General features: G+C 56.8%; 4 protein-coding genes across 9 annotated transcripts; 1 reads left to right on the top strand and 3 right to left on the bottom strand.

The window, feature by feature from the left end:
- Positions 1-1,061: 1,061 nt before the first annotated feature.
- RPL18 (ribosomal protein L18) lies at positions 1,062-4,648 on the bottom strand. The gene is made up of 7 exons (XM_036273961.1): positions 4,577-4,648; positions 3,346-3,432; positions 2,999-3,106; positions 2,529-2,627; positions 1,878-2,001; positions 1,594-1,663; positions 1,062-1,180 (listed from the first exon to the last, which is right to left on the bottom strand). Exons 1-7 carry the CDS (start codon positions 4,577-4,579, stop codon positions 1,105-1,107), a joined length of 567 nt encoding a protein of 188 aa, XP_036129854.1. The 5' UTR covers positions 4,580-4,648; the 3' UTR covers positions 1,062-1,104.
- A 51-nt stretch (positions 4,649-4,699) lies between these two features.
- SPHK2 (sphingosine kinase 2) lies at positions 4,700-13,535 on the top strand. 3 transcript variants are annotated; one of them, XM_036273952.1, is made up of 7 exons: positions 4,700-5,351; positions 5,856-6,096; positions 9,335-9,809; positions 10,547-10,696; positions 10,803-10,897; positions 10,983-11,098; positions 11,744-13,535. In XM_036273952.1, exons 3-7 carry the CDS (start codon positions 9,404-9,406, stop codon positions 12,837-12,839), a joined length of 1,863 nt encoding a protein of 620 aa, XP_036129845.1. In that variant the 5' UTR covers positions 4,700-5,351; positions 5,856-6,096; positions 9,335-9,403; the 3' UTR covers positions 12,840-13,535. The 3 variants fall into 3 exon arrangements, with proteins under 3 accessions (XP_036129845.1, XP_036129847.1, XP_036129846.1); XM_036273954.1 differs by lacking the exons at positions 4,700-5,351; positions 5,856-6,096 and adding an exon at positions 10,044-10,204 and having other exon boundaries at positions 9,705-9,809; XM_036273953.1 differs by lacking the exons at positions 4,700-5,351; positions 5,856-6,096; positions 9,335-9,809 and adding an exon at positions 9,825-10,204.
- Positions 13,536-13,630: 95 nt separating this feature from the next.
- LOC118638268 (D-box binding PAR bZIP transcription factor) lies at positions 13,631-19,498 on the bottom strand. 2 transcript variants are annotated; one of them, XM_036273960.1, is made up of 4 exons: positions 18,846-18,984; positions 17,622-17,888; positions 15,677-15,888; positions 13,631-14,124 (listed from the first exon to the last, which is right to left on the bottom strand). In XM_036273960.1, exons 1-4 carry the CDS (start codon positions 18,982-18,984, stop codon positions 13,909-13,911), a joined length of 834 nt encoding a protein of 277 aa, XP_036129853.1. In that variant the 3' UTR covers positions 13,631-13,908. The 2 variants fall into 2 exon arrangements, with proteins under 2 accessions (XP_036129853.1, XP_036129852.1); XM_036273959.1 differs by having other exon boundaries at positions 13,749-14,124; positions 17,478-17,888; positions 18,846-19,498.
- Positions 19,030-25,283, bottom strand: CA11 (carbonic anhydrase 11). 3 transcript variants are annotated; one of them, XM_036273955.1, is made up of 9 exons: positions 24,696-25,156; positions 24,532-24,606; positions 23,708-23,850; positions 22,086-22,271; positions 21,775-21,870; positions 21,527-21,599; positions 21,300-21,454; positions 20,932-21,097; positions 19,030-19,136 (listed from the first exon to the last, which is right to left on the bottom strand). In XM_036273955.1, the coding sequence occupies exons 1-9, from the start codon at positions 24,760-24,762 to the stop codon at positions 19,045-19,047; spliced, it is 1,053 nt and encodes a 350-aa protein (XP_036129848.1). In that variant the 5' UTR covers positions 24,763-25,156; the 3' UTR covers positions 19,030-19,044. The 3 variants fall into 3 exon arrangements, with proteins under 3 accessions (XP_036129848.1, XP_036129849.1, XP_036129851.1); XM_036273956.1 differs by having other exon boundaries at positions 23,708-23,820; XM_036273958.1 differs by lacking the exon at positions 19,030-19,136 and adding an exon at positions 20,007-20,136 and having other exon boundaries at positions 24,696-25,283.
- Between the last annotated feature and the right edge of the window lie 257 nt (positions 25,284-25,540).

Below are 25,540 nucleotides of genomic sequence, written 5' to 3'. Positions count from 1 at the left end.
CCATTACCTTGGACCTGGCCCATGATCTCCACAGACCATTTAGGATGACTAATTGGCCATCATTCGTGGGACCGGCTGACCCTGCCTGTGCCCCAGGACTGCTCTCTGATCTACGCTGATCCCTGGCTGAGCTGACCTGTCTTTTCCACCTCAATTCCACAATCTCCTGCTAGCTGACTACATACTCATTCCTAATGGACAAAAACCACTCTCGTTTGAGGCTCCTGACCCAACGCGACTGTGGACCCTATCTGTGCAATGCCTGCCTTTCAATCCCAGCGCCCAGGCGCTCCCTTCCTCCAGGGCACAGCAACTAGCCCTGCAAGGAGAAAGGAAAGAAATAAAGCCAGGTCCCCTCTCCCCCCTGGCCAGACAGCTCTCCATCCCCTCCCCCTCCTCTTGCCTTTTCCGGAGGACAGTATAATCCGGGTCTTCAGACCCGAGTTTATTTCTGCGGCTCTTCCGGCAGACTGGCCTCATTCATCAGACTCACCCTGGGATCCTGAGAACCCAGCCTCTTGTGCAAACACAGGGGAGGTTCCCACACAGGTCCCCAGGGGAGGTCTGGGGTGTGGGGCCCAGGGTACGAGGTCCCAAGCCTGAGGCCAGAGGCCTGCCGGACTCGGGTTTCGTGCGAGGGGGAGTACCTCACCTGCTCCGACACCCCTTCCCCACCGCAGCCCTCCTCATCCACACTCCCCTGTCCAAGCCCCGCCCAACATCTCTGGTGCTGGGGAGGGACGCACGGGTCCTTTAAGAGGAAAGGGTGTGGCTAATCCCAGGAAGCAGGTGTGGGAACACCTGACACCCGGGCTTTCGGGAAGGAGGCAGGCTTCCACAGTAGTGGTGGCAAGGGTCCAGTAGGTGCGGCGGCCGAAGAGCAGCGCGCACACAGGCCCGGACCACCAGAGGGCACCTGCAGCCTGAGGCGGAAGCTGTGATGGGCAGACACCTGGGATGCTCTCCATGGAGACCGCGTGGTGTCCCAATTCCCCCAAACAAATGCCTTCTGGCCCACTGGCTACCCTCCCAACCCCTTCTATCCCCCAATAATACACAGGGTCAGCATCCAAAATCTTTTTAATAACAAGACAGGATCTGGGATTAGTTTTTGTAGCCGCGGCTGGCCCGCCGGCCTCTGGCACGCTCGAACTTCCGGCCCTTGGATCGCACGTAGGGTCTGCGAGGAAGAGAAAGTTACATGAGGATGGAGTCAGGGCCCCACTGGGAGCTGGGGACTCTCAGAGAGCAGCACAGGAACACCAGAAGGGTCAGCGGTGATACCAAGCGGGCTGCTGGAAAAGCCTGGCCGTGCAGAAAGCCAACATGGCAAGAGTGGCTGGCAAAGTCAGCACCAGGCCCCGGGGGTCAGTCTGAGTGCCCAGAGGCTGGGAGATGCCAACTGGGGCTAAAACAGAGCCTGCACCTGTAACTCGCTACACAGGAAGCTCAACACGAGGGAGCACAGCTTTGTAGGTATGAGAGGTGGGAGGCCTGAGGCTGGACTTGTGTGAGACAGAAGCAGCTGGAGGCACGGCCAGGCCTAGCCCTGCACCGTGGGGTCTGCGGGACAGTCAGGACGGGCATACTCACTTGGTGTGGCTGTGAGGGGTCCCTGGGGCCTTGCCAAAATGCCGGTACACCTCTCGGCCCTTGCGAGGACCTAGGCAAGGGAAGGAAGGGATGGATCAAACAGAAACCCAGCACCCAGAATCCCTGCAAGGAGCTACTCCCCGGGGCTCAGGCTGATTGGGAGGATGGGGTGAAGGGTAGTCCCTGACCTCCCAGACCTGGGTACAGACTCTCAGCAGTCACAGCTCACACCCCTCCCTCACACTGGGACCCAGCCCCACCACGGGAGACTAGGCACCACTCACCAGAAAGCAGGACGGTGCCACAGCCCTTCGGTGAGTCCAGGGCCAGCTGGTCAAAGGTGAGGATCTTGCCCCCAGCCTTGAGGATGCGGCTTCGGGCACGGCTGCTCACACGAAGTGCACACACCTAGGGGACACAGAGGACAAGTCTGGTCAGAGTCCCCTGTGTGGCCACTCAGGGACTGCGGGGACTTACTGTTCACTGCCCCAGTCCAACGGAGAAGTCCTGGCTGCTTGCTCGGCCTTAAAATTAACTCCTATTAGAAGGAGCGCCCTAAGCCAACAGCGACTGCATTCACTTTACTCCTATAAACTCCTTGAAGATTTTAACAACTCAGTCGTTACATGTAAGGAAACTGAGGCACAGTTAGGACTTTGTCCAGAGGTGTCAAAGTGGCAGAGAAATCTAGACTCAAACCCAGGCTGTCTGGCTCAAGAGCCAGCACTGTCAACAGGGTCCCAGAGGGGCTTGCCCAGGGACATCACCATCAATAATGCCAGTGACAAGCCCCCTTCCCAAAAGCCACCTGGCAGGTGTGGTGCCTGCCTAACCAAAGAAGGTGGGACTGGGGAGGCAGCATGAGCCCGATGGCACCACAACAGGCAAGGACAAGCCAGGACTCCACCACGGGCCTGCACTCCTGACCCACTCACCTTCAATTTGGGCACCTCCTGGACACGCACGTCGTCAGTTATAGTGCCCACAACCACGGCAGTTTTGCCCTCCCGGCCAGGAAGCTTCATCTTCCGGATCTTTGGGGAAGAAGATGCACAGTAAGCCCCGCTTGGTGTCTAAATCCAGTCCTGCTGCTCAGGCACATCCAAGGACCAGGACAGCTGTACCCTGATTGGGCTAAACCTACCCAGGCCACACCTCTCACTAGCAGAGGCCTAATGCACAGATGTCTCAACAAACTACGTTCCATGACTTGAAGCCTCAGGACAGTCTCATGAGGCCACCGTAACCACCCCCACCTAACAATGAGAAGGAAAACAAGGCCGAGAAGCCAAGCCAGTCAAATTAAACTATAACATGAGGGTCAGAGTTCCAAGCCCACCCTTCCTCACGGAGCCCAGCTCTAGACACAATCCAGCTGCTCCCCAGACTAGCTATGGCCCCTCACCATCCGGGACAGGGACAGAGGAGGCCTGTTGGAGCGACTCATAAACAACCTCTTCAGCACCACTTGGTTGAAGGTGGAATTGGTTCGTCTGGCCAGAAACCTGTATAGCTGGAAGGAAAGGGAGGAGGAAGAATAAGAACCCAGGGTAGACCCTGCTGCCCTCCCTCTCAGCTTTCTAAGGGAGGGACGACAGACGACTCTGGCTTTCCCCTATCCCACTGAGCTCCAGGGAGAGAGCAAGCTAGAGTCCATTCTCATCAGGGCCCCAGAAAACCCCCTCCCAACCCCCCAGCTGTGTACAGCCCAGACGCTAAAACCGGTGGTCCTGACACCGGTCCCAAACTCACCTTGACCAACAGCCTTAGGTAGATGTCCTGGCTCTTGGGCTCCTTGCGCCGAACCTTTCGGTCTTTGTTGTGGCGGATATCGACTCCCTGCAGGGTGAAGGGGAGACCATAGGTTCAACTATCTGGCAGATTCCTCACCCAATAAACGTTCTCAATCATGAATTACCTCCCAAATAAAGCTAGAGCCTGTCTCTGCAGAGAAAACAAATTCCAGGTCCACTTCTGGGAGACATCTGGGAAAATCACTTATAACTCTCTGGACTTCACGTGACCCCTCTGTAAAAAGGGGCTAATTGTACATGCAAAGCCTTCGGGGCATGACACACAGCACCTTGAGTTAGCCACGTTAACTCAATAAAAACTTTCATTTCTTTTTAAGCGGTGTTTTTCAACAATGTATTGAAGTTCTCAGTGCTTGTTCCCACATGCAGAATAACCAAAAAAAACACACCAAGGGCAGAGGCTAAGTGCTGACGAACCTTTATTTAGAACTTTCCCACTTCAGTGCTGAGAAAACTCAGGCAAGCCCACCATTCCCACGACAGCCGGTTTCTGTGGTTTCATTTTCTGACACTGCTATGAACTGTAAAAAGCTACTCAATAGCTCCCATTTAACCAATACTGAACATTTCTAAGAAACGACGGTGAGCACTCCCGACCACTTATTTCCCAAACTCAAATCTGTGACACAGAAGTGCTGTGTTCCCAAGAAACAGACAAAGTTGGGCACAGGGTGAGAAAGGGAGTTCACAGGGTAGGCAGGGAGCCTAGACTCGGAGGCCTGCCCGTCCTAAAACCCGGGCACTGGACGGTCAACAACGCCGGCCCCCCCGCCCCCCATCCAACTTCTCAGGCTGGGGAGTGAGTGACAGGTCGGGGTAAGGGCAGCAAAAGGCAAGAGACTAGGTGGCTGGGGACCAGCGCCTGGGTCCGAATCCTGGCTCAGTCACTTGCTGGCATTTTAACCCCGGTCGTTTTACTTAGTCACCTCGTAACTCAATGTGGGCATCTATTCAACGAGAGCTATACTGGAGAGATGCGGGAGGAGCTGGAGACTGACATGACTGACCCATCCCTGCTCTTCGGATCCCCTAAATAGCACCCCCCACCACGGGAGTCGCCTCCGTAGGACACCCCCGGAATCCCTGCCGCCTTCTGACGCGCCCCCAGCTCGACACCACGGCGGATGGCGGCGGATTGTCGAGCCCGGAACGCTGCAAATCGCACTCACCATGATGGCGCCTTCTGCTTCACCAGGTCCGGAAAGAGAGAACTGAGCCGGGGTGGGCGGGGAAAGCCTTCAGCCAGCGGCGCCTACGTGACGTCACGCTGGCGCGACTCGGGCTTCTCTCTATGGTGAATCGGACGGACTGCTAGATGGGCCTTTCCGGAATAGGGCTGTAGGGGGCGGTGACCAACCAAAGAGGAAAAAGAAAGGGCTTTGTCAAGAAGAGAAGGGCCAGCATGTTGGGGGCCTCTCTGTCCCTACCCGGGCCCTATTCTCGATACTCTTCCGGAAGAAAGGGATCTGGGAGCGAGAGAGATGTCCCGCGGAACTAGGAGGACTTGTCGCGCAGTGACTCTCTGGCCTGAAGCCAGCAGCCTCTCTGTGGCTTCCGGACTGGGCCGACTGAGTGTCGGCGATGAGGAGGCGGGGCAGGAGCGGCCAGTCTGGACCACTGAAAAACCTCGGACTCCACGCTCGGGTCATTTCTTTATCAGGCTGTCTTATCTCGTGCTGGGCTTTCCAGGCGCGGCCGCAGCTCGGCAGTTCCTACTTGAGATCCAATCCGAGATTTCCTGCTTGCAGCCCAGTCTATAGCAGCCTGCATTTTCACCTTTTAGGTTCCGCTGCACCCTCTGCCCCGAGGTGGCCCTTTCCTGACCCCTTCTCAGCCTCTGCCACCTGAGGGCTGCTTTTCTCAGCCAGAGAGATTCACGTGGCCCAGCGGTTTCGTTGTGAGGAATGCGCACGGTATTGGAGCGCAGAAGAGGCACACACTGAGGTCTCGGGTTTGGGGGTGGAGTAGAGAGAGGGGATGGGTAAAAAAAACTATGAGAGGGGAGGAGAGACTTAAAGAAAGGGAGACAGAGATTCAGAGGGGAAAAGGAATGGAGGCCCAGAGGGGTTGTGGACAGCGACCGCTATTGGGGGTTGAAGAGACCTAGAAAGAGGGGGAAGATGGAAATACAGGCACGAGCAGACAGAAATATTCAAATTAAAGTCCTGTCTCTGCTACTTAATAATGGTATTCCTTTGGGCAAATCATTTCACCTCTCTGTGCTTTACTTTCCTTATCTACAGAAAGGGGATAACTATAGGCCTGGCACATAGCATGTTTTCCAGCATTATATAAGTTAGTAAAAATACTTAGGACAATGCTTTGCACATTTTAAGTGCGCAGTAAAAATTAGAGTCCACCCCTATTTATTGGCCCATAGTGAATGAAACAAGATGAACTGGTTGGGGCAGAGAAAAAGTTGACCTCTTCTCTTTCTTCCTTTCTCAGGAAGGCCCTGCCCTTTGGGCCTCCAACACTTCCAGCCTGGCCTCCTGTAGTCAGCCCTTGATACTCCTACTTACTCACCTTTCCTCCACAAAGCCAAAGGCTGGGCCTGAACTGTGAGGCCTGACTCCTTGCATATACCACCTTCCCATGGCCTCTGACCCAGGACCAGGGTCTCACTAATAACAGAGCAGAGGGCCAGCAGATGAATGGACACCTTGAAACAGAGGAGCAGTGGGACCAGGTAAGGGTCCCTCCAAAGTTAAGATCACCATACCATGGGACAGTTTCCTCCTCCTCCTTGTCCCTTTTCCCTCATCTCTGTAACTTGGTCTCTATCTTTGAGTCCCAGCCTCTTTGGTGGGTATATGTGCCTTCCTCCCTGGGCCCCAAGCTCAGGTGCTGTGTTTCTCTCTCTCTGGGTCACTCTTTGGCAGGCACCTAGGACCTGGTGCTGTTGCTACTCTAGGTTGAACACAAGGTACATTGTTGGCAATAAATGAACTCCTTCCTCCACTTATCTCTTTCTAGCAAGCTCTGTCCCTATCTCCGTTAGCATGTGTCTTTCTCTCTACAATTCTGTCTGTTTCTAAGTCTCCTGGTATTATCCTTGCCTTGACTTTGTTTAATTTCACCAGGTCTTTGCCTCTCTGTCAACATCTTTGCTTTCTGTCTCTTGGTCTCATTTCCTCTTAGTTTCTGGGCCTTCAATATTCTCTCCACCATTCACCTCTGACCTAGAGGCGTCTCAGATACTGTATCTCCCATCTCTTTCCTTGTGTCTGTCTTGCCACACAACTGGGTCATTCACTAGGCAGATGTTCATGCCTCCACTCTGGTTTGGCCCAAGGTAAATAGTTTGTGACATTTAAAAAAAAATTTACATACAATATTAGTTTCAGGTGTATAACAATGATTTGACATTTGTATATATTGCAAAGGGATCACAAGTCCAGTTACCATCTGTCACCTTACAGAGTTAATACAATATTATTGACTATAGTCTCCAGGCTGTACAATACATCCCTATGGCTTATTCATAATTTGTGAATTAATGAGCCTCTCCTCCCTGGTTTTCATTCCAGAAGTGTCTGTCCTTATCTCTATCTCTGTCATTCTCTTGGTTTTCTTGAGTCCTTACCTTGCACATTCTTAATTCTGCTATCTTTGTTTATATCTCTGCTTTCTTCTGCGTCAGTCTCTCTGGCTCTATCTGAAAAGGAGACAACACTCTCTCTCCAAGTCTCTTATTGCTTCTGAATGCTTCTCTGGGTCTCTTACTAACTCCCTTTGCTTATCTCTGGGTCTTTGTTAGCTGTGTTAGGGCCCGTCTCTCTATCTGTATCTAAAGACCTTCCTGCTCCTCCTTTTTTATACATCCAGTGGATGGGACTGGCCCATTTGCCCTCGACAAACATGGTGATATAGTCCCTGGCTGTAGGGTCGTGACACCGCCTCTGCTGAGCGTGTACCCTCAACTGCCATGGCAGCGGATCTCGCGAGCGCTCCGGCTCTCCCGCGGCAGGCCCCTGCGCCAAGCTCGCGGGTTGGTTGGACCCACCCCCCGCTCGCCCTCATTGGTGCGGCTCAAGCCAGCCACTCGGCCATTGGCTGAGCGGAGGCACACTTTCCCCCCCCACACACCCCTGGGTCAGATGGGGGCGATTGGTGCTGACTTGAGGGGCCGTTTGGAGGAGGACCCGGCGTGTGAGGAGGTTGCGGGGGGTCGGAACAGGGACCCGAATCTGGGTGACCGTGGGACCAAGAGGAACAGAGAGACGCAGGCCCGGGACTGGGGTACCAGGGTTGTGGGATGGAGATGGAGAACCAGAACCGGGGCTGAGGGATCCAGGAATGCAAACCCAGGTCTGGGACTAGGTTGTGGGAATAGGGGAGGGGCGAGGGGAGTGGAGGCCCGGGCCGGGAGAATCGGAGACAAAGACTCGGGCTTATGGATTGGGGAGACCCAGGCCCAGGTCTGGGGTACCTGGAGGGGCGGAGAGAACGGAAACCGTGCCAGAGGCTTAAGAACTAGGGACAGAGACTCAGACCCGGGACTGGGGTTGATCTAGGGTTCTGTGCCTAAACCTGATTCGAGGGAGCAGGGGGAGTCTGCACGTTTAGGGATGGGGCCTGAGGAAGCGGCCCAGGGCAGGGGGCAGAGGTGACTCCTTAGGGTGAGGCCACAAATGGAGGTGTGTCTGAGGCAGGTGGGGGTGAGGGGCGGGACTGGCAAGTGGCAGGGTGGGCGGAGCAGAGGGGAACAAAGGTGAGTAAGGATGAGGAGGCAGAAGCTAGGCAGAGGGTAGGGGGAGAGCCTCTGGGAATGGGACCTGAGGCCCGGCTCCCATCCCCTCCCTGGAGAACAGGCGGCCAGACGCCCAGGTCAGTGCTCAGGGTCCAGCTCTTGAACACTGTCCCTTGCAGGTGCCCACATGTGGCTTCTCTGCTCTCTGACCCCCTAGTCCCTCTATGTCACATCCTTTTCGCATTCTGTACTGGTGTCTACATCTTCTCCCTCTTGTCTCTATCTTCTCTGTCTTTTTCTCCCTTGTCTTTCTGACCCTCTGAGGGCCTCCTGGAGCCCCTACACTGTTACTCTCCTAAGAATCTTTCATCATCCTAGGTTTCATCTCATTAAAGCCGTTTGTCTCCTCTGTTTCTCTGGCTCTTAGCTCTCATCCTGCTGTTCCTTTTTGTCCAGTGTCTCTCCCTTGTTACTTTCTCCATCTGAAGATGACTGTGTGTGTGTGTTGTTTTTCTCTGTCTGTATGTCTGTTTCTTCCTATGCCCAAATTTTGCCTTGCCCACTCCGGTGCCTCCATTTAACTGGCTAATTAGCCCAGGAGGGGCAGGTTCCTCCTGGCCGAGCTCTCATTTGCACTAAGGTTCCTCCCCGCCCCGTTGGTGGGGGCCAGGAGTTCATTTCCCATTTTCTGTATTCTCTGTGTCTCCAGACCCCAATCTTCAGAGCAGTTGAAAAGGTTTATGCAATAAAGGCAGTTGCTACATTCCTCTTAGACCTTCGCCCCTTTCTCTATCCATCCTGATCTCTGTCCTTTGCCTAATTTTTCCCAAAGCCCTTAACACACTATATGTTACTTCTTAATCTTGTTTTTGTGTGTTCTGATTAAAATATAAACTCCACGAGGGCAGGGATTTTTGTCCATTTTGTTCCCGGTTGTGTTTGCTAGGTTTGGCATTGTGACTGACACATGGAGGATACTGAATAATTGCTTAAGGAATGAATGAATGAATGAATGAATGAATGTTTGCATGCCTGGGTGTGGACCCTCCAGGGTGCTGGCCTTCTAACTGATCTCTTCCCTGCATCCTCTGGGTCTCTCCACACTTGTCTGGGCCTGTCTGTCTCTGTGCACCTGTGACTGCCCTTCCTTGTCTCTGTCCACAGGCCCTGCCCCTGTTTCCGTCCATCTGACATGGGGGTCCTGGACTCTGACTCTTGCCCTTCCTTCCCACAGAGGTCAAATCAGGAGCTGAGCTAGAGCTGGGGCGACCGGCCTAGGACTGCCCTGGACCGGGCCAAGGCCATGGCCCCACCACTGCCGCCACCATTGGCCACCAGTACTCCACTCCTGCATGGCGAGTTTGGCTCCTACCCAGCCCGAGGCCCACGCTTTGCCCTCACCCTCACACCACAGGCCCTGCACATACAGCGGCTTCGCCCAAAGCCTGAAGCCAGGCCCCGTGGTGGTCTGGTGCTGCTGGCCGAGGTTTCAGGCTGTTGTACCCTGCGGAGCCGCAGCCTCTCGGACTCAGCAGCCTACTTCTGTATCTACACTTACCCGCGGGGCCGGCGCGGGGGCCGGCGCAGAGCCACACGCACCTTCGGGGCTGATGGGGCGGCCACCTACGAGGAGAACCGGGCTGAGGCCCAGCGATGGGCCACTGTCCTCACATGTCTGCTCCGTGGACTGCCGCTGCCTGGGAACGGGGGTGAGGTCCTGGGCAACCTTGGTGTCTCTGAGGGTCTCCCTCTATGGGCATCTCTGTCTGCTTTTCTGTGTGTTTGTGTGGTCTCTCTGGGGCCATATTGAAAGTGTGTTACCAGACAGGGATAGGCTACAGAAGGAACAAAACCACAGACTGAGAAAAATTATTTGTGTCTGCTGCTCTCTCATGAGATTTTTGTCTCTGTTCCCTCCCCCCTTCCATGGGTCCTGACCACAGATGAGTCAGAGGCTCCCAGGCTGATGAGAGCAGCAGACTGAGACGTGATCAGTCACCACCCAGGGCGCTCAGAGGTGGCATCTAAAACATTAGCCTGTGGGGGTCCAGAGAAGGCTTTCAGGCAGAGGCCCCCACCCAGGGTCCTCAGTTGGCACAGGAAGGTAAAGATTCAAGGGTCCCCATCTGGTGGGACTTCTTGGTCCTCCAGGGTCCTGCTGGCTGCCCGGGGGATGGTTCTAAGGGATGGTGAGAGAATGGAGGTTCACAGAGTGAAGCAACCCGATCTGGGATCTAGGTGTTCTTGGTGAGGAAGGTGGAAACTATAGCTCTCTCCCTCCTCTCACCCGTGGGTCCAAAGGGCACTGGGATTAGAAACGCAAGCCCTGCCTTTGTCTCAGGAGGGTGTGGCCTGGGCAGTGAAGCCTGGGAGAGAAAAAACTTGAGGTTTCTGGTCAGGGGCCTGGGTCTCTGGCCTCTATGGACTCCGTCCCTTCTCTCTGCAGAAATCACCACCCATCTTCTGCCAAGGCCACCCCGATTGCTTCTACTGGTCAATCCGTTTGGTGGGCGGGGCCTGGCTTGGCAGTGGTGTAAGAACCACGTGCTGCCCATGATCTCCGAAGCTGGGCTGTCCTTCAACCTCATCCAGACAGGTAAGGGTGGTGTCAGCATGGAAGGTGAGGGCTTGGGGTTGAACTCTTGTATCCTGGGGAGCGGTGGGGAGGGGTTGGGACCTCACCTCCTGGTTCCCCACATTAGAGCGACAGAACCATGCTCGGGAGTTGGTCCAGGGACTGAGCCTGAGCGAGTGGGATGGCATCATCACAGTCTCGGGAGATGGGCTGCTGCATGAGGTAGGGCGGGATCCCCAAGCCCGGAGCCCTGGGGGAACTGTGGAGGCCGGAGCAGCACCCAGGTGTCTGGTCTCTGGCCCTCCAGGTGCTGAATGGACTCCTAGATCGCCCTGACTGGGAAGAGGCCATGAAGATACCCGTGGGCATCCTCCCCTGTGGCTCAGGCAACGCATTGGCTGGAGCTGTGAACCAGCATGGGGGGTAGGTGGGCTTTTCCTGCCTCGGTGAGCTTGAGGGTACCCTGAAGGAGAGATAACAGGGACCTGGCACATCTGCCCCTCTCTCTGCCAGTCCACTGTCAGGTTAATCAGTCACATTTTTTTGTTGTTAATCCTCACCCAAGGATATTTTTTCCACTGATGTTTTAGAGAGAAGGTGGGGGCAAGGGAGTGGGAGAGAGAGAAACATTGATGGGAGAGAGAGAGATCAATTGGTTGCCTCCCGCACACACCCCAACCAGGGCTAGGGATTGAACCTGCAACCTAGGTATGTGCCCTTGACCGGGAATTGAAACCTCAACCCTTCGGTACAAGGCCCGATGCTCTAACCACTGAGCAACTCCAGCCAGGGCGAGTCTGGCATTTTTGCTGGTCTTGTATCCCTTGTGCCTAGAACTCTGCCTGGCACACAGGTGACCCTTAGTGAATACTTGTGGAGTGGAATGATCGACAGGGGACCTGGCCCAGTAAGGAGTCCATGTGGAGGTGGCCAAATGGCTGCGGGTGGGCCCAGGGCCATGGCCTGCCTGGTCCCCTTGCTGTCTGTCTCCTCCCTGCCCTGCACTCTGTCTTTCACCCAACCCTGTTTACCCTTTCTCACTGTGTCAATCCATCTCTGGCTCCGAAGGTTTGAGCAGGCCCTGGGCATTGACCTGCTGCTCAATTGCTCACTGCTGCTCTGCCGGGGTGGCTGCTGCCCACTGGACCTCCTCTCTGTGACCCTGGCCTCGGGCTCCCGCTGTTTCTCCTTCCTGTCTGTGGCCTGGGGCTTCGTGTCAGATGTGGACATCCAGAGTGAGCGCTTCAGGGCCTTGGGCAGTGCCCGCTTCACACTGGGCACCGTGCTGGGCCTTGCCACACTGCACACCTACCGTGGACGCCTCTCCTACCTCCCTGCCACTGTGGAGCCTGCCTCACCCACCCCTGCCCATGGCCTGCCCCGTGCCAAGTCAGAATTGACCCTGGCCCCTGGCCCAGCTCCACCCGTGGCCCACTCACCCCTCCATCGCTCTGTGTCTGACCTGCCCCTACCCCTGCCTCAGCCTGCCCTGACTTCCCCTGGCTCACCTGAACCACTACCCATCCTGTCACTCAATGGGAGGGTGCCAGAGCTGGCTGGGGACTGGGGTGGAGCTGGGGATGCTCCACTGTCCCCAGACCCACTGCTGCCTTCCCCTCCTGGGTCCCCCAAGTCAGCTGTACTCTCACCCATCACTGAGGGGGGCCCAGAAATGCCAGCATCCTCTGGGCTCCTGCCTCTCACCCCTGATGGTGACTCGGTAGCGATCTCTACTGGGGGTCCAGCAGACCACCTGCTCCCTCCCCTGGATACCCCGCTACCCCCAGGCTGGGTGACACTGGAGGGGGACTTTGTGCTCATGTTGGCCATCTCACCCAGTCACCTGGGGGCCGACCTCATGGCAGTTCCCCACGCGCGCTTTGACGACGGCCTGGTGCACCTGTGCTGGGTGCGCGGCGGCGTCTCACGAGCTGCGCTGCTGCGCGTTTTCCTGGCCATGGAGCACGGTAGCCACTTCAGCCTGGGCTGCCCGCAGCTGGGCTACGCGGCGGCTCGTGCCTTTCGCCTCGAGCCGCTCACCCCTCGCGGAGTGCTCACGGTGGATGGGGAGCAGGTGGAGTACGGGCCCCTGCAGGCGCAGGTGCATCCAGGCCTTGGTACACTGCTCACCGGGCCTTCGGGCCGCCCTGGGCGGGAATCGTGAACCTCGCAAAACTTAGGGCCCGCTACGGGCGCAGTCTACATTCCGAGGGGGCGGAGGCTGAGCTCGGGGCGTGGCCTGGCTGCTAGAGTTGGCGTGGAGGCCCCACCTGCAGAGGTTCTAGCCCTGTCTCAGGATGGCACCCACCTCCAGGGGGGACCAGAGGTGATGTTAGAGGGTGGCCCGAATGCCAGGGGTGGGGGCCATGAAGGTCACAGGAAAGTAGGCTCGCTCGGGAGGATGGTGCCTGAACAATTAGAGCCGGGTTCGGACCACATCCTCGCTTCCAGCTCCTTGAAGACCAGGTCGGCTGAGGGCGGGACTTGTCATTAATGCATTATCCAATGATGGGGCCTGGGATGGACGGGCTGGCCAGTCAGGCCCTGGGTCTCGCCCTGCCCACTCCGGTGCCTCCATTTAACTGGCCAAGTAGCCCAGGAGGGGCAGGTTCCCCCGGGCCGACGCTAGCATTTGCACTAAGGTTCCTCCCCGCCCCGTCGGTGTGGGTGGGGAAGTTCATTTCCCGTCTTCTGTGTCCTGTGCGTCTCCAGATCCCAATCTTCAAAGCAATTGAAAAGGTCTATGCAATAAAGGCAGTCGCTACATTCCTCTTAGCCCCTCGCCCCTACCTCTGTGCAGCAGCCCGTGGGAGGGATCCGACTCGGCTCTTCCGGCAGCTCCTACCTTTCTTGGCCCGAAACCCAGACCTGCCCACGGACTGCGGCCTTTGTGGCCCGCTGGCCTTGAACTGGGGCCAGGGAGCTGCCTCCTCCCCACGACAGCTGGCTCCGGGGTTATCAAGATTTATTCAGGATAGTGTTAACGGAGGCGGTGGGAGGGTGGGGTCCCCGACGTGCCAGGGGCACACACAGAGGACCCTCCCCGCCCCCGCGAGGGAGGGGGGAGGCTCGCTTTTTCTTAAAAATATAAATGTATTTATCTGCATCATCACGTCCCTGGGGCACCCAGCTGGCCGGCCTGTGGACCACAGGATGGGGAGGGAAAAGGGTGTTCAGGGTGAAAGTCTGAGTGAGGTGGAGGACATCTCCGCCGGGTGGGGGTGGGGGCAGCCTCACAGGGCTCCGTGCTGGGCCTGGTAGCGGGACAGCACAGCACGGTAGTGGGACAGCTCCTGGCGCACGGCCACCACCTCCTGCCTCAGCAGGGCGTTCTCCTTCTCCAGGAAGGCCGCCCGCACCGATATCTGGTTCTCCTTAAGCCGCCGGGCGTCGCGGGACCGCTTGGCTGCCTCGTTATTCTTGTACCGCCGACTCCAGTACTTCTCGTCCTGGGGGTACGGAGGTGGGAAAGCACTGAGGTCCAGAGGGGCCCCCCCGCCCACAACGAGAGAAAGGAAGAGCAGCTTTGCTTGTTCCTTCAAGGACCAAAGGGAATCTAAAGGACCTTCAGGGCTGCTTCTTGCCCAGCAGTGGGGCCTAAAGGATATCAGGTCTCCACTAAGATGGGTACCCAAGGGTCTGCCCTTCTAGGGCCCTGGTTGCTAAGGTGAGCAAGTCCCTAGCAACAGCCGAGGCGTGAGAGAGTCTCCCACCCCGAACAATTGGGCTTCAAGTCTCCAGTGTACAAAGCAGACCCCACCCTCCTCCGTTGACAACCAGGAGTCGTTAGCTCCTGGTTGCTAAGGATGCTTGTTCCCTAGCAACAGGGCCTTCAGGGTGTGAGAGATCCCAGTGAAAAGCACTGCCCTATATAACACCTTTCCCCACCCTGGTTGCTAAGTAGTCTAGCCTCCCCAGTAATGGGATTTGATGTCCCATAAAATCCAGAGCTGGTCCCTTTGGACCTGATTGCCAAGGCAACTTCATCCCTCATCAAACAAAAGTCAAGTCTAAGTGGTCCCAAAGACTGCAGCTGGTCTCTAGCCTACTGGCCTTGAATAGAAACCAGGGAGCTGCCCCCTGCCCAACAGGTCCCAGTTAGTTGAACAGTTATCCGTTAGCAAAGAAGCTATCCTGAGACCCCATCCCCCCATGACTATGCCCAGGTTCTTTAGTCCTGGAATTTGGTTGCAGAGGAGGACCATTCCTTAGTACCAAGGAGCACCCAGAGTTCTGAAAGATGCCTCTTGACCCCCATTTAATTAAAGCCTAGTTCCTGACTGCAAGGGCAAATCCAGTCCCTAGCAACAAGGCCTTGTGGCAGGAGAAACCACTAATCTAGATTGGGCTTGCAGGCCGTCCTAGCTGCTTTGAGTAGTTGTGTCTTACACGAAGGCATGGCAAAGTCTTGTGAGAGAAGCCCAGGCACCTCTTGTTAGGGGAAACCCCAGAACTGGAAGGAACAATGCTAGAAAGATGCAGTCACTGCCCAAAGTACCCAAATCAGAATGTGGCCCTGGCTGCCAATGGGAACCTGAGGCCTCTTGCTAATAAGGCAGTTCAGACCCAGGAAATAAGGCCTGGAGGGCTGGCAGTCTTCGTCCTAGGTAGATGTAATCACCCCAAAGGATGCCTCAAATCAGAGATCAAAAGACAAGCCCCAGCCTGTCTGGTTGCTAAGACAGGTTGATACCCCACTGCTAAAAAATGCTGTCCTTAGTAACTGAGCCCGGCAGAGCCTGAAGCCTGCCCCACTGAAGAGGGTTTGGGTCCAGCTGACAGAAGGTCCAGCAGGGCTGGCTGAGTCTGTGTGTCCCATAATTATGCCATCTTCCTAAATCTCAAGCCCAAAACTTTGCCCCCTTGTGCTCCATGGCCAAGGAGAACTGATCTCTGTAGAACCTGAGAGCTAGTCCTAGTATGAACTCAGGCCTGACGGTAGGAGCCCTGGCTGTGGGGCGGAGCTGGCCAAGCCTGTGTCCGTCATCTGGCAGTGCTCACCTTCTGCTCCTCTGGCACCTGGATCTTCCTCGCCTTCTTCATGATGGGCTGGGGCTTAAGTTCCTCCTCTGAGAAGCGATGTCTCCGGGGGTCAAAAGTCTCATGACCAGGAATGCTTGACAGGGCTAAATCAGCAGGGTCAGGTTCAAAGGTCATCAGCACCTCCACGGTATCTGGGTCCACAGGGCTGGGCGTGTCCCGAGAGGTCAGACCTTGGGAAAATAGAATGTATCACCTGAGCGTGCAGTTTTTGGGGGAGGTTTCCAGATGCTACCCCCTACTCAGGCATCACATCCACTCAGGTATCATATCCACCACAGTGAAGGCCAACATAAAGTTTGCCAGGGATCAACCTCCCTAATATAAAATATGAAGGCTCCCTAAGCCACAAAAATGCTTAGAAATCATTGAAAAAACTCAACTTTTACAAACAGAGAAACTGAGGCCCAATTATTACCTAACTTGCCCTAAGTTATACTTGAGTGTAGGCTATTGCTTCTAAAACCTCAGGTCTTCAGAGTCACAGTGTTAGCTTCATCCCCATAGACTAGTCTGAATCCCTGACCAATGCCCAGACCCTCGGCTGTTCAGAGAAAAGGATCTCAATGCACTGAAGAGACCTCAAGAGCCCTTAAGAACTGTTAGCTCTCAGCAGTTAGGGAAGAGAAGCGGAAAGGGCTCTGAAGTCCCAGAAGGTTGGCTCAAGAGGGGCAGGCGGCCTGTGCCTTTAATACTGAGCAAACAGGGGTCAGCTGAGGACACCGGTTCAGGGCCCAGTCACGTGCCAGAGCCTGCTTCCTCCCCACCCCGCCCGCCGCCACGGGCTCCCTCACGTTCCCCAGGCCCCGCCCCCTCGCGCGTGACCGCGCGTGCGCGAAGCACAGAGGAGGTTAGGAGAGGACTCACGTGGCGCGGGAGTGTGCGGCTGGGAGGGGGAGGGCCCTGGTTCTGCCGGTAGGTCGGACCAGTGGCAGGTGTGTCCAGGAATCCCCGACCTGCTGCCCGACCCTGGAGGCCCCAAGATGCCAGAGAGGGCACACCTTTCCTCTCGCTCCCTCGGGTCTCTCAGCTCGAACCTCTCAACCTTCAAAGATCCAGTACCCCCTGCTCTCTGGGGAACACAGGAGAACCGGCCTCCTCGATCTTCCCCTCAGAGACCTAATCCCTTCTTCACTGGGGTACACAGTCTGGGATCCCAGGCCCCTCCACTCCCAGGAATATGGGAAGCTCAGCCCTCGCCCCAGTGGAAGACCTAGAATGAGGATCCTCCGCCTTGTCCCTTCTGCTGGACTACAGGACCCGCGGTCCTAGCCCTCTCCAGTAGGGGACCCAGAAACCTGGGCTGACTGTCCCTAAATTGTGGAGAAACATATGCTTGTACCCAGCCCTCGCCTTCTCCCCAGTAGAGGGTCTGGTAGTTCAGTCCTATCCCAGTTCAACCAATTCCGGGCCCAGAATATAGGAGTACAGTCCACTTATCACCAAATGACTCCGGTGTTCTAGGCTCCCAGTCCCGGCTCCCCAAATCCCCACCTCCCCCAGGTAAGTCCACACTACCACCCCACTAGGCAGACTTCCTAGAATTTGGGGCCCTAAGTCCCTCCTTTCTTTTGGGTCCTGGAGACCCAGTCCTTGACCCACTACGGGACACAAAATCCGATCTCCTCTCCCGACATCTCTCAACTAGGGAAGAATTCTGGAACGCAGCCCGACTCCCACCGACGGGCCCCGGGGTGTCGCGAAGCCCCGCCCACTGTAGGCTAAGTCCCGCCCACCCACGGCCCTGCCCCCGCCGCTGCACCTGCGCGGTGGCCGCCGGCGGCCCCGAGGGCAGCCCGGGCGGGGGCGTGCCCCGGCGAGGAGTGAGGGGAAGCCGAGCCGCAGGAGCCGGGCCCCGGGGAGGGTGCGGGCGTGCGCACGGGCGAGGGTGCCGGTGAAGGGTCACCGGGGGGCGGCGGGCTGGGAGGGAGCCCATGCTCCAGCAGGAAGGCGTCCAGGTCCACGTACTCCACGTCGCCGAATGGCAGCGTCCGCTCCCACAGAAGCGGCGCCAACAGACTCGGGCCGGGCGCTGCCGACGGGCGCCCCTGAGGGGACCCGCCGCCCACCACCGCCCCAGGTGGGGCATCCGTCGGGCCCGCCGTCTCCAGGCCCGGCCCGGGAACCGTGGCTGCCGGCAGAGCCGCCTTGCGCTCCTTTTCCTTCAGGAGACCTGGGGACAGGAAGACCAGGCAGGGTAGGGAAGGAGAGGAAGATAGAAATGGAGAAAAGACCCCGCGTCAGAGAGACACGAGCAAAGGGAGGAGAGAGACCCACACGATGGAGATCCAGAGAAAGGGAGGACAGACGACGGGGATGGGGAGAGACCGGAGAGGGAGGGCAAGGACCCAGAGAGAGGAGGGGACAGAGATTCAGAGAGGGAGAGAGACCCATAGAGAAAGGTCAGAGATGGGGGCGGCAGATACACAGACAGGGGGACAAAGACCGAGAGAAGATGGAAACTCAGAAAGGGGAGGACAGGGACCAGAGAGAGGGGAGGTCAGAGATGCAGAGAGAGATGGGGACAGAGATCGGGTAAGGGACAGACACAGAAGAAGGATGGAAGTTCAGACAGGTAGGTGGAGGGTTGGGCAGGTGAGAGAAAAAAGGCAGTTCTGTGATTCCTCTGTAACCTACCCCCCCGCCCTGTGCTCTGTATCCCCTTCCTGCCCCCACACTCCGTAAGGGACAGGAAGGGGCTCTGTTCCTGGGGCACATTCCTCATCCCTAGACTCCATGTGACCCCAGAAGGCCCCGCCCAAGCCCGTGTCACTACCGTGTGAGCATCAGACACACCCCCTCTTTCCTCCCTGGACCCCAGGGGTCCAGACTCTCATAACCAAAAGGAAGAGGGGGTTGGGGGCCTAGATTCTTGGGTCCTCCGGAAGGAGGACACTGAGGAGCCTGGACTCATGGGTCTTCGGGGTAGACAGACTTGAGAGCCGGTACTTTTGGGTCGTGCGTGCTGAGAGATCTGGGGGCCTTAAACACCTTAAGTTAAATGGCTAGATAGGGTTGGGAGGATGGGATCTCCGCACGTAGGGGGTAGTTGTGGGCCCCCCTCCCCCAACACTTAAGTCCCTAAGGGAGTCAAGTGCTTGAGTTGGGCGAGGTGGGGGCTAGAACTCACAGCTGGCTGGTTCTTTGGGCTTGCTGGTCCCCTGCAGAAGGCTCCGCAGCCCAAGCAGTGCTCCCCCGCCAGGGGGGGCCCCGGCCGGGCCGCCCAGCAGCAGGGGGGCCGGGGTCCTGTCGCTCACGGGCCGCGCCATCGCCGGGCACCTGCCCGAAAGCTTACGGGCTCATGGAGAGGCGAAGAGCTGGCCTGCCAGTCAGCGGTACACTCCTGTGGTTCGGGCGAGTGTCTGCCCAGGGGCGGGCGAGAGTAGCTTGCAAGATTCCAGTATCCAGAACAGTGCAAATCCTAGGAGCGACGGGGATTTGCAGTCCTCGCTGCAGAAACGTGCAACTCTAGAGGGTCCCAGGAGACCATGCAGTCTGGGTGAGGGAGTGATCAAATCAGGCGGCCAGCTCTTTGCAGCAGAGGGTTTAAGGGGACCCAAGGCGCTCCTTCTACAAGGTGGGCGAGCCTGGCTCTTGCAAAATCTGCAGCTCTCTCTACGGAAGGCGCTTTGCAATCTGCACCAAGAGGTGTGCGCGGAGGGGCGGGGGAAGGTGCAGGAGGAGGTGGCCGCCTTGAGGCGTGGCCAAAGCAAACTTCTTTCGCGGAAAAAAAAAAAGCCAAACCAAAACACCCGACGCCACAGAGAGCACCCCTCCTCTCGGCCCCCGCCTGCGCACGCCCTGCCCCGCCTGTCTCTTGGGCCATGCACCCCAGCCGCGTGCCTCCCTCGGGCTGAAAGTGCGAGCCAATCGCGTCCCTACCCTCGAGACGCACAGCCAATGGGACCCCTGGATCCGCCAAAGCCCGGGATACAGGAGGGGCTCAGTGCGTGAAGTTGCTTGGCCTTTTGGTGGGAGGCGGGACCCTGACCTACATTTGGCCAATGGAAGACGGCGCTGGGGGCGGGACCGTGACCCAGTTCGAGCCAATGAGGCAGGCGGGAGGAGGAAGCACATGGCTCTGCGCGTGCTGCCTGACCTAGAGAGTGGGTAAGGGGTGGGGGGGTTGTGTAGGAGATGCGCTGCTTAAAGGAGCCGCATCTCCCAATGACTGTTTTGGGAAACAGGAAGCCAAAACCTTAAGAGTGGGGTTTAGGAAGAGGGAGGCTGGTTTCTAGAAAAAGGCTGCTATTCTCTAGTACCCGACCGCGCCTAGAATCAGACCACTGAGAAACAGGAAGTATTCTGTCCCTTTAATAGCTTTGTTTTGGGGGTGACTCCCCTCCCCTCTAGGGTAGGGTTGGAAAGGGCAGGCGCAATCCTCGATGGGAAGTCTCAGCGACCGTGGGGGGCACCATCCACTGTAAGACAGACGACACCCATTGGGGACGTTAGTTTAGGGCACGGTAGGATGGACCGTGCAGGGGGCGTGCAGGGGGCGGGGGCCGGGCCGCGTAGGGCTCTACCACCGGGATGCTGAGAAGGGGAACCGGAATATACCAGGTTGAGAAGCCGGGAGAAATGGTCCAGCAGTGGGCTGAGCCGTAGGGAAGCAGCAGAAGGGTGGCATAGGGACGTTCAATTTCAGCATAAGGCTGAACTACTTGAAGGTATTCTTGGAGGAGGGGGGGATCTGGACTGTACCATGTTGAGAAGCCAGAGAGGTGGCCGTTTAGATCACAGGGCTGAAGGAAGAGGAGGAAGGAGGAAGGGAAGGGGATTGAACCATATCGATTCTAAGTAAAGGGGGGGGGAGTATCAGATTATGGAACAGAATAGAGTTTATACCACATGGAAACAGGAAATGGATCCAGACTCTGCCACTTTGGAAAGCGATAGTAATAGGAACCACGGGCCAGTAGTTAATCGTACCACAAAGAAGCCAGGGATCTCAGGTTGTATACCAAGTTGCAAGTTACAAGCAGTGAAGAGGAAAAACAAATCATGGACCAGCAATGGTCTATGGTGGGGAGGTGGACTATAGCACGTTGACACATAGGGAGGAGGGAGAAAGAGCGAGTGAGAACTCAGGAGGCTGGACCGTACAGAAGCAGCAAAGGAGGGTAGGACTTTATCATACTGACACAGCACCATCGGGAGACACATAGGCGGGTTAGACCAAGACGTGTTGGGGGGGGGTGCAGACTGGACCATACCATGCAGGCGGTAGTTGGGGCCTCGGCAGCGCCTCTCGGGGTGTCGGGGGTCCCTGTTGCCCCTCAGGGCCCTATGGGCCAAGGGCTGCAGGGGCCGGCCGTTACCGCTGAGGCTCTGGAAGATCTGGGATGGAGGATTCTGGCTCAGGAGTCTCAGGGAGTGCATCTGCCACGGAAGGGGGGGTGGGAAACTGGGAGTGAATAATGAAAAGCACTAGTGGCGTCACACAGGAAGTCCCGCCCCTGGGAGCGGATCAGCTCCACCCCAACCCCAAGGGTCACCTGACCCTCTGACCCCCTCCAGTTTCCAGTCAAGGTGGGGAAGGCGGGTAGGTGAGGCGAGGGGGTTGAGGTAGGCCGAGGGTCACCTGGAGGGAGGTGATATTCAGGGCCCGGTCAATGAGGATCCAGGTGACAGTCTCAGAGCAGGGTGGGGTGCTGAGAGAACCCTGATAGGTGATGAAACCGAAGGATTCCGGGAATAGGAGCTCCAGGCTCAGGTCTTGAAGAAAGTAGGCATCATCTGCGAGGATATTATGCCAGAATGAAGAGGGGTTCCCGTCTTGAGCTCCACCCCCACGCACCAGGGACTTACTCTTGTAGGAGATGCGGGTGATGGTATCACGGTTAAGGAGGCGGCTGAGGAATGGGTTTGAGCTGCCAGCCACCTGTGTGGGGGTATGTGAGGTGAAGAGGTAGGAACCCAGAAAGCCAAGCCCCCTATCCCTTCCTCCCTCAATACCCAGCAGTCTGGGCCTCCCAGCCTCCCTCTTCCTCAGACCCCAGATACCAGGTGCCCATCCCCTCCGTCTCTCCCTCCCTCCGAATCTTGCCTGGGCTCACATTGACAAAGAGGCTGAGAATAGCCAATCCATTGGGGCCGCGGGAGGCAGCGCTGAGGTTCCCATAGAGTTCTTGGTTGAAGTGAATGAGCTGCACCTGGGAGGGGAACACAGGGAGTGGGGTCCCCCAGCAGAAGAGGAGGAGAGAATGGGTGCAGCTCTGGGCCTTTGGGGATCCCAAGTCAAATTAAGGATTAGTGTTGGGAAGGCAGTTCTTTGAGGAGGATGTGGTGAGGCATTAAGAGGGTGAGGCAGGAGGAAAATGGATTGACTCAGGGCAAGGGGCAAGGGTCAGAGGTCAGTGGCCAGCACCTCAGCAGAGAAGCCCTGGTGGTTGATCTGGTGTTCAGAGCCCGCTCCGTCACGTGCTCCAAATAGCAGGCGCAGTTCACTGAGTCGGTGGCTATAAAGGAGGGGACCCCCAGACACATTGACCACAGGTCGGGGTGCAGGCAGGAAAGACACGTGGCGACCAGTGTTGTACAGGGTTCCCCGGAGCTGTGGGAGAGGTGAAAGATGACTCAGAGAAATCTCTTCCCTCCCATTTCCACGCCTACATTTCCCACTTCCAACAATCATTTCATCATTCAGCATAGTTTGAGCACCAGTGACTTTCCAGGTTCTGGGCCGGTCCATGCCAGGTGCTCATGGTTGGTGAATTTACTTAATTAAATATTTACTGAGTTGCTACTATATGTCATGGATGTCAGGAAGAGAGCAATGAATACGTAGACAAAAAATCCTGGGCCTCATGGAGCTTTATGTTCTAATTGGGGAAAGACAGACAATAAATACTGGTTCACATGAGGAACTGCTTAATTACACCTTGTGCTTGTGCTGAGAAGAGCTGGGGGCTCAGAGAAAGTGTAATGAAAAATTTGGCCTAGATTGGGATGGAGGGGAAAAGGGGTGTCAGAGAAGGCTTCCATGAGGCGGTGACATTTGAATGGAGACCTGAAAGGTAAGTAGGGGTTCGTTGCAAAGAGTAGGAAGAAGGGCATTCCGGAAAGAGGAAACAGCAAGTGCAAAGACCCTGAGGTGGACTCTTAGTGACAAAGAAGGGGCCAATGGGACCAGAGCCATGAACAAGGAAGAGAATGATGATGGGAGCCAGATGGGCAATTATGGGGCGTCTTGTATTTTATTTAAATAATTGAATATATGTAACACACTCGGCACAGTGCCAGGCCAGTGTTTGCTAGTATTATTCTGATAGGATTCTGAGCAGGAGAGGTGTGATCCGGTTTGTGCTTTTAAATATCTCTCTAGCTGTGGGGTGGAGAATGGACTGCAGGCGACAGAGAGGCAGGCCAACAAGAAAGCTATGACACCAGTCCCGGTGCAAGATGATGGGGGGGGGGGGGGGGCGACAAGAAGTGAAAAGAGTTTAATGATACTCAGCAAGGAGACTGAAAGGACACATTGGGAATGGGAATGAGGGAGAGAACAGGATGGGGAATGGCTCCAAGGCTTTTAGCTGGGGCAGGTGCCTTCTCTGATAAACCATACTGCCAAGTGGGCAAGAGCACGGATGCTGGGACGACGCTGCCTGGGTTGGACTCCCAGGGCTGGCACTCCAGCTGTGTGAGCTCAGGCAAATAATTTAACCTCTGCTTCAGTTTCTGCCTCCATAAAATAAGGATATTATTAGCACTGATCCCAGGGGGTTGCTGTGAAGATTAGAGGGTTTAACAAGCTTTTAAGACAATGCCTGACACAGGAAACCTTCTGTTTTACCATTGCTTCTGCAGCGACGGGGAGACTAGCGAGCCAAGTGAGGGGGGTTAAGAACAGGTGATCCATTTTTGTGTGGAAGGAGCCTTCTCTCCCCCCAGCGTGTACCCCTTCTTCCCCAAGGCTGGCCTCCCACCTCAGGGCCCCGCCCCAGCCTCCACCCCACTGGATTTGGTAACCGCTCCCACCAGGCCCCTTACCTTTTCTCCCCCTGTGCTGAGCCTCAGTGGGGGCAGGAAGGGGTCATAAAGAACCCTCTTCAGCTCCACATCCACGGGGCTCTGCCGCTTCCCCACGGCACACAGACTCCAGGCTGCGTTCACCAGGCCCCAGAAGGGAGGCCCTGGGGGCAGGGGCAGGGCAGGGAGGAAAGGGAGTCAGAAATAGGAACTGGATCCCAATATTGGCATCTGCTGAGAAGGCTGTGGTCTGGACTCTTGGATCTGAGGGAGAAGGGATCCAGAATCCTGGGTCCTAGAGAATCTTGGAGGAGTTTCTTAAGACCCCCTAATACCTCCAAACCTCTCCTTGATCAAACCTCTATTAAATGAAGTCACTGGAGAAGGAACTACAACTCCCAGCAGGCCCTAGGGCTGCCAGCCTGTTCCTTCACTGCCTGCCCGCCTCAGAGCCCCTGGGAGTTGTAGTTCTTTTAGTCTCCCTGCAGCACAGCTGGATAATGACTGTACTGGGGAAAGGAGTAGCAAGAGAGGGTTGGCCAAGGCAGGGGAGGGGGCCACTGAACCTCTGGTTCCCAGCGGGAGCCAGGACCTGCCTCCCTCTTTCCCTGCAAACACACACACACACTCTTCCACCCCCACACTCTTTCCTCCCCACTCGCTCCCACTCACTACTTGAAATGCGCATGTATAATGTCCCATGGTGAGCCGCTGGGGTTCAGAGGCTGGGCTGGACTCCTGAGGGAGGAAGGGAGGGGCTGGGACTCTGGGGGAGGAGAGGGTGCCTGGGTCCCGGGAAGGAGGTGCCCCAAGCCTGGACTGCTGGCTCCCCTCCCTGGCTGCACCTGGTACGAAGTTTCCCTGGAGATTATCCTTGTAGCTCCACCAGTCCTCCGGGTCAGGTGCTGGTCCAATGTGAGCTGGGGAGAGAGCAGCCTGAACCCCTCTCCTTGGCACCCCCCACCCCCACCCCTCCCTCAGGGGCTCCTGCCCCAACCCCAGGCCTTACCTGCTGCCCCCAGTGCAGCCCAGAGTACCAGCGCTCGCGGGGCGCTCAGACTGGCTGCACCGCCCATCCCTGGGAGGCCTCTGGGCGACCTCTTCCCAGTGCCCCAGTCCCTCTCTCTCTCAGCTCTGCCCTCTCTTCTCTGTGGGACCCTGTCCCTCCAGGACGTCCAGCCTTCCTCTTCTCCCCACAGGGAGTCCCAGTTCCCCAAATACCAAGCCAGCCGGGGACCGGGATCCCCCCAACCCACTCCTCTCTGTGCTTCTCCTCCTTCCCCCCAACCCTTCAGTCTCCTGCCTCCTGATCTTTCTCCTCTCGCTGCCTTCTGCTTCTCCCCGAGGTTACCTCTTGGTTTCTAATCCACACCCCCTCTTGGATCTTTTCATTAAGCTCTTCCAAGCCCCCTAACTCCATGTCCCCATCCTGCTTCTCACCTCCTCCTCCTCCTCCCTCTCCCTTCTCTGCTCCTGCCTCTTCTTTCTCTTCTCTCCCTCTTCACCTCCTCTCTCCCCCTTCTAAGCTTATCTCTCTCTCTCCCTCCTCCTCTCCTGCCTCTTCTGTTTCTCTGTCTCTCTCTTCTCTCTTGTCCCTTCCTCCCTCCTCCCCCTCCCTCTCTCGGCGTTATTTAATTTTTTTTTTTTTTTTTTTGTGGTGGTTGGGGGTGGGCGGGGGCGGGTGCTCTCACAGTGGCGAACACTCCTGGGCTGGGGTGTGTGTGTGTGTGTGTGTGTGTGTGTGTGTGTGTGTGGTGCCCGAGGGGCAGGATGGAGGGGTTCCTGGAGCCATGGGGGCGGGGGTGGCCCGGACACCTGGGGCCGGAGCTGGCAGTTCCCATCCTCCGCAGAAGG

This window comes from Molossus molossus, unplaced genomic scaffold, assembly GCF_014108415.1.
Source record: "Molossus molossus isolate mMolMol1 unplaced genomic scaffold, mMolMol1.p scaffold_m16_p_21, whole genome shotgun sequence".
Lineage (NCBI taxonomy): Eukaryota > Metazoa > Chordata > Mammalia > Chiroptera > Molossidae > Molossus > Molossus molossus.
Note: the sequence above shows the minus strand (reverse complement) of the source record. Positions and strands in the feature narration are given on the sequence as shown.

What these genes read in the sequence shown, in the direction of transcription:
- SPHK2 (XM_036273952.1), top strand. Translation starts at nt 9,404, where the DNA reads ATGGCCCCACCACTGCCGCCACCATTGGCCACCAGTACTCCACTCCTG. An exon ending in CTTCAACCTCATCCAGACAG is followed by an intron (nt 10,697 to 10,802) that starts GTAAGGGTGGTG and finishes TCCCCACATTAG; the next exon opens with AGCGACAGAACCATGCTCGG. An exon ending in GAGATGGGCTGCTGCATGAG is followed by an intron (nt 10,898 to 10,982) that starts GTAGGGCGGGAT and finishes CTGGCCCTCCAG; the next exon opens with GTGCTGAATGGACTCCTAGA.
- LOC118638268 (XM_036273959.1), bottom strand. Translation starts at nt 18,984, where the DNA reads ATGGCGCGGCCCGTGAGCGACAGGACCCCGGCCCCCCTGCTGCTGGGC. An exon ending in CGCCGGCGGCCACCGCGCAG is followed by an intron (nt 15,889 to 17,477) that starts GTGCAGCGGCGG and finishes TATTTTCCCAAG; the next exon opens with GTCTGACCTCTCGGGACACG. An exon ending in AGGTGCCAGAGGAGCAGAAG is followed by an intron (nt 14,125 to 15,676) that starts GTGAGCACTGCC and finishes CCGTACCCCCAG; the next exon opens with GACGAGAAGTACTGGAGTCG.
- CA11 (XM_036273955.1), bottom strand. Translation starts at nt 24,762, where the DNA reads ATGGGCGGTGCAGCCAGTCTGAGCGCCCCGCGAGCGCTGGTACTCTGG. An exon ending in TCAGCACAGGGGGAGAAAAG is followed by an intron (nt 22,272 to 23,707) that starts GTAAGGGGCCTG and finishes CCTCTCCCACAG; the next exon opens with CTCCGGGGAACCCTGTACAA. An exon ending in CACCCGCATCTCCTACAAGA is followed by an intron (nt 21,455 to 21,526) that starts GTAAGTCCCTGG and finishes ATATCCTCGCAG; the next exon opens with ATGATGCCTACTTTCTTCAA.
- RPL18 (XM_036273961.1), bottom strand. An exon ending in TGGCACCGTCCTGCTTTCTG is followed by an intron (nt 1,664 to 1,877) that starts GTGAGTGGTGCC and finishes TCCCTTGCCTAG; the next exon opens with GTCCTCGCAAGGGCCGAGAG. An exon ending in ACCCCTCACAGCCACACCAA is followed by an intron (nt 1,181 to 1,593) that starts GTGAGTATGCCC and finishes TCTTCCTCGCAG; the next exon opens with ACCCTACGTGCGATCCAAGG.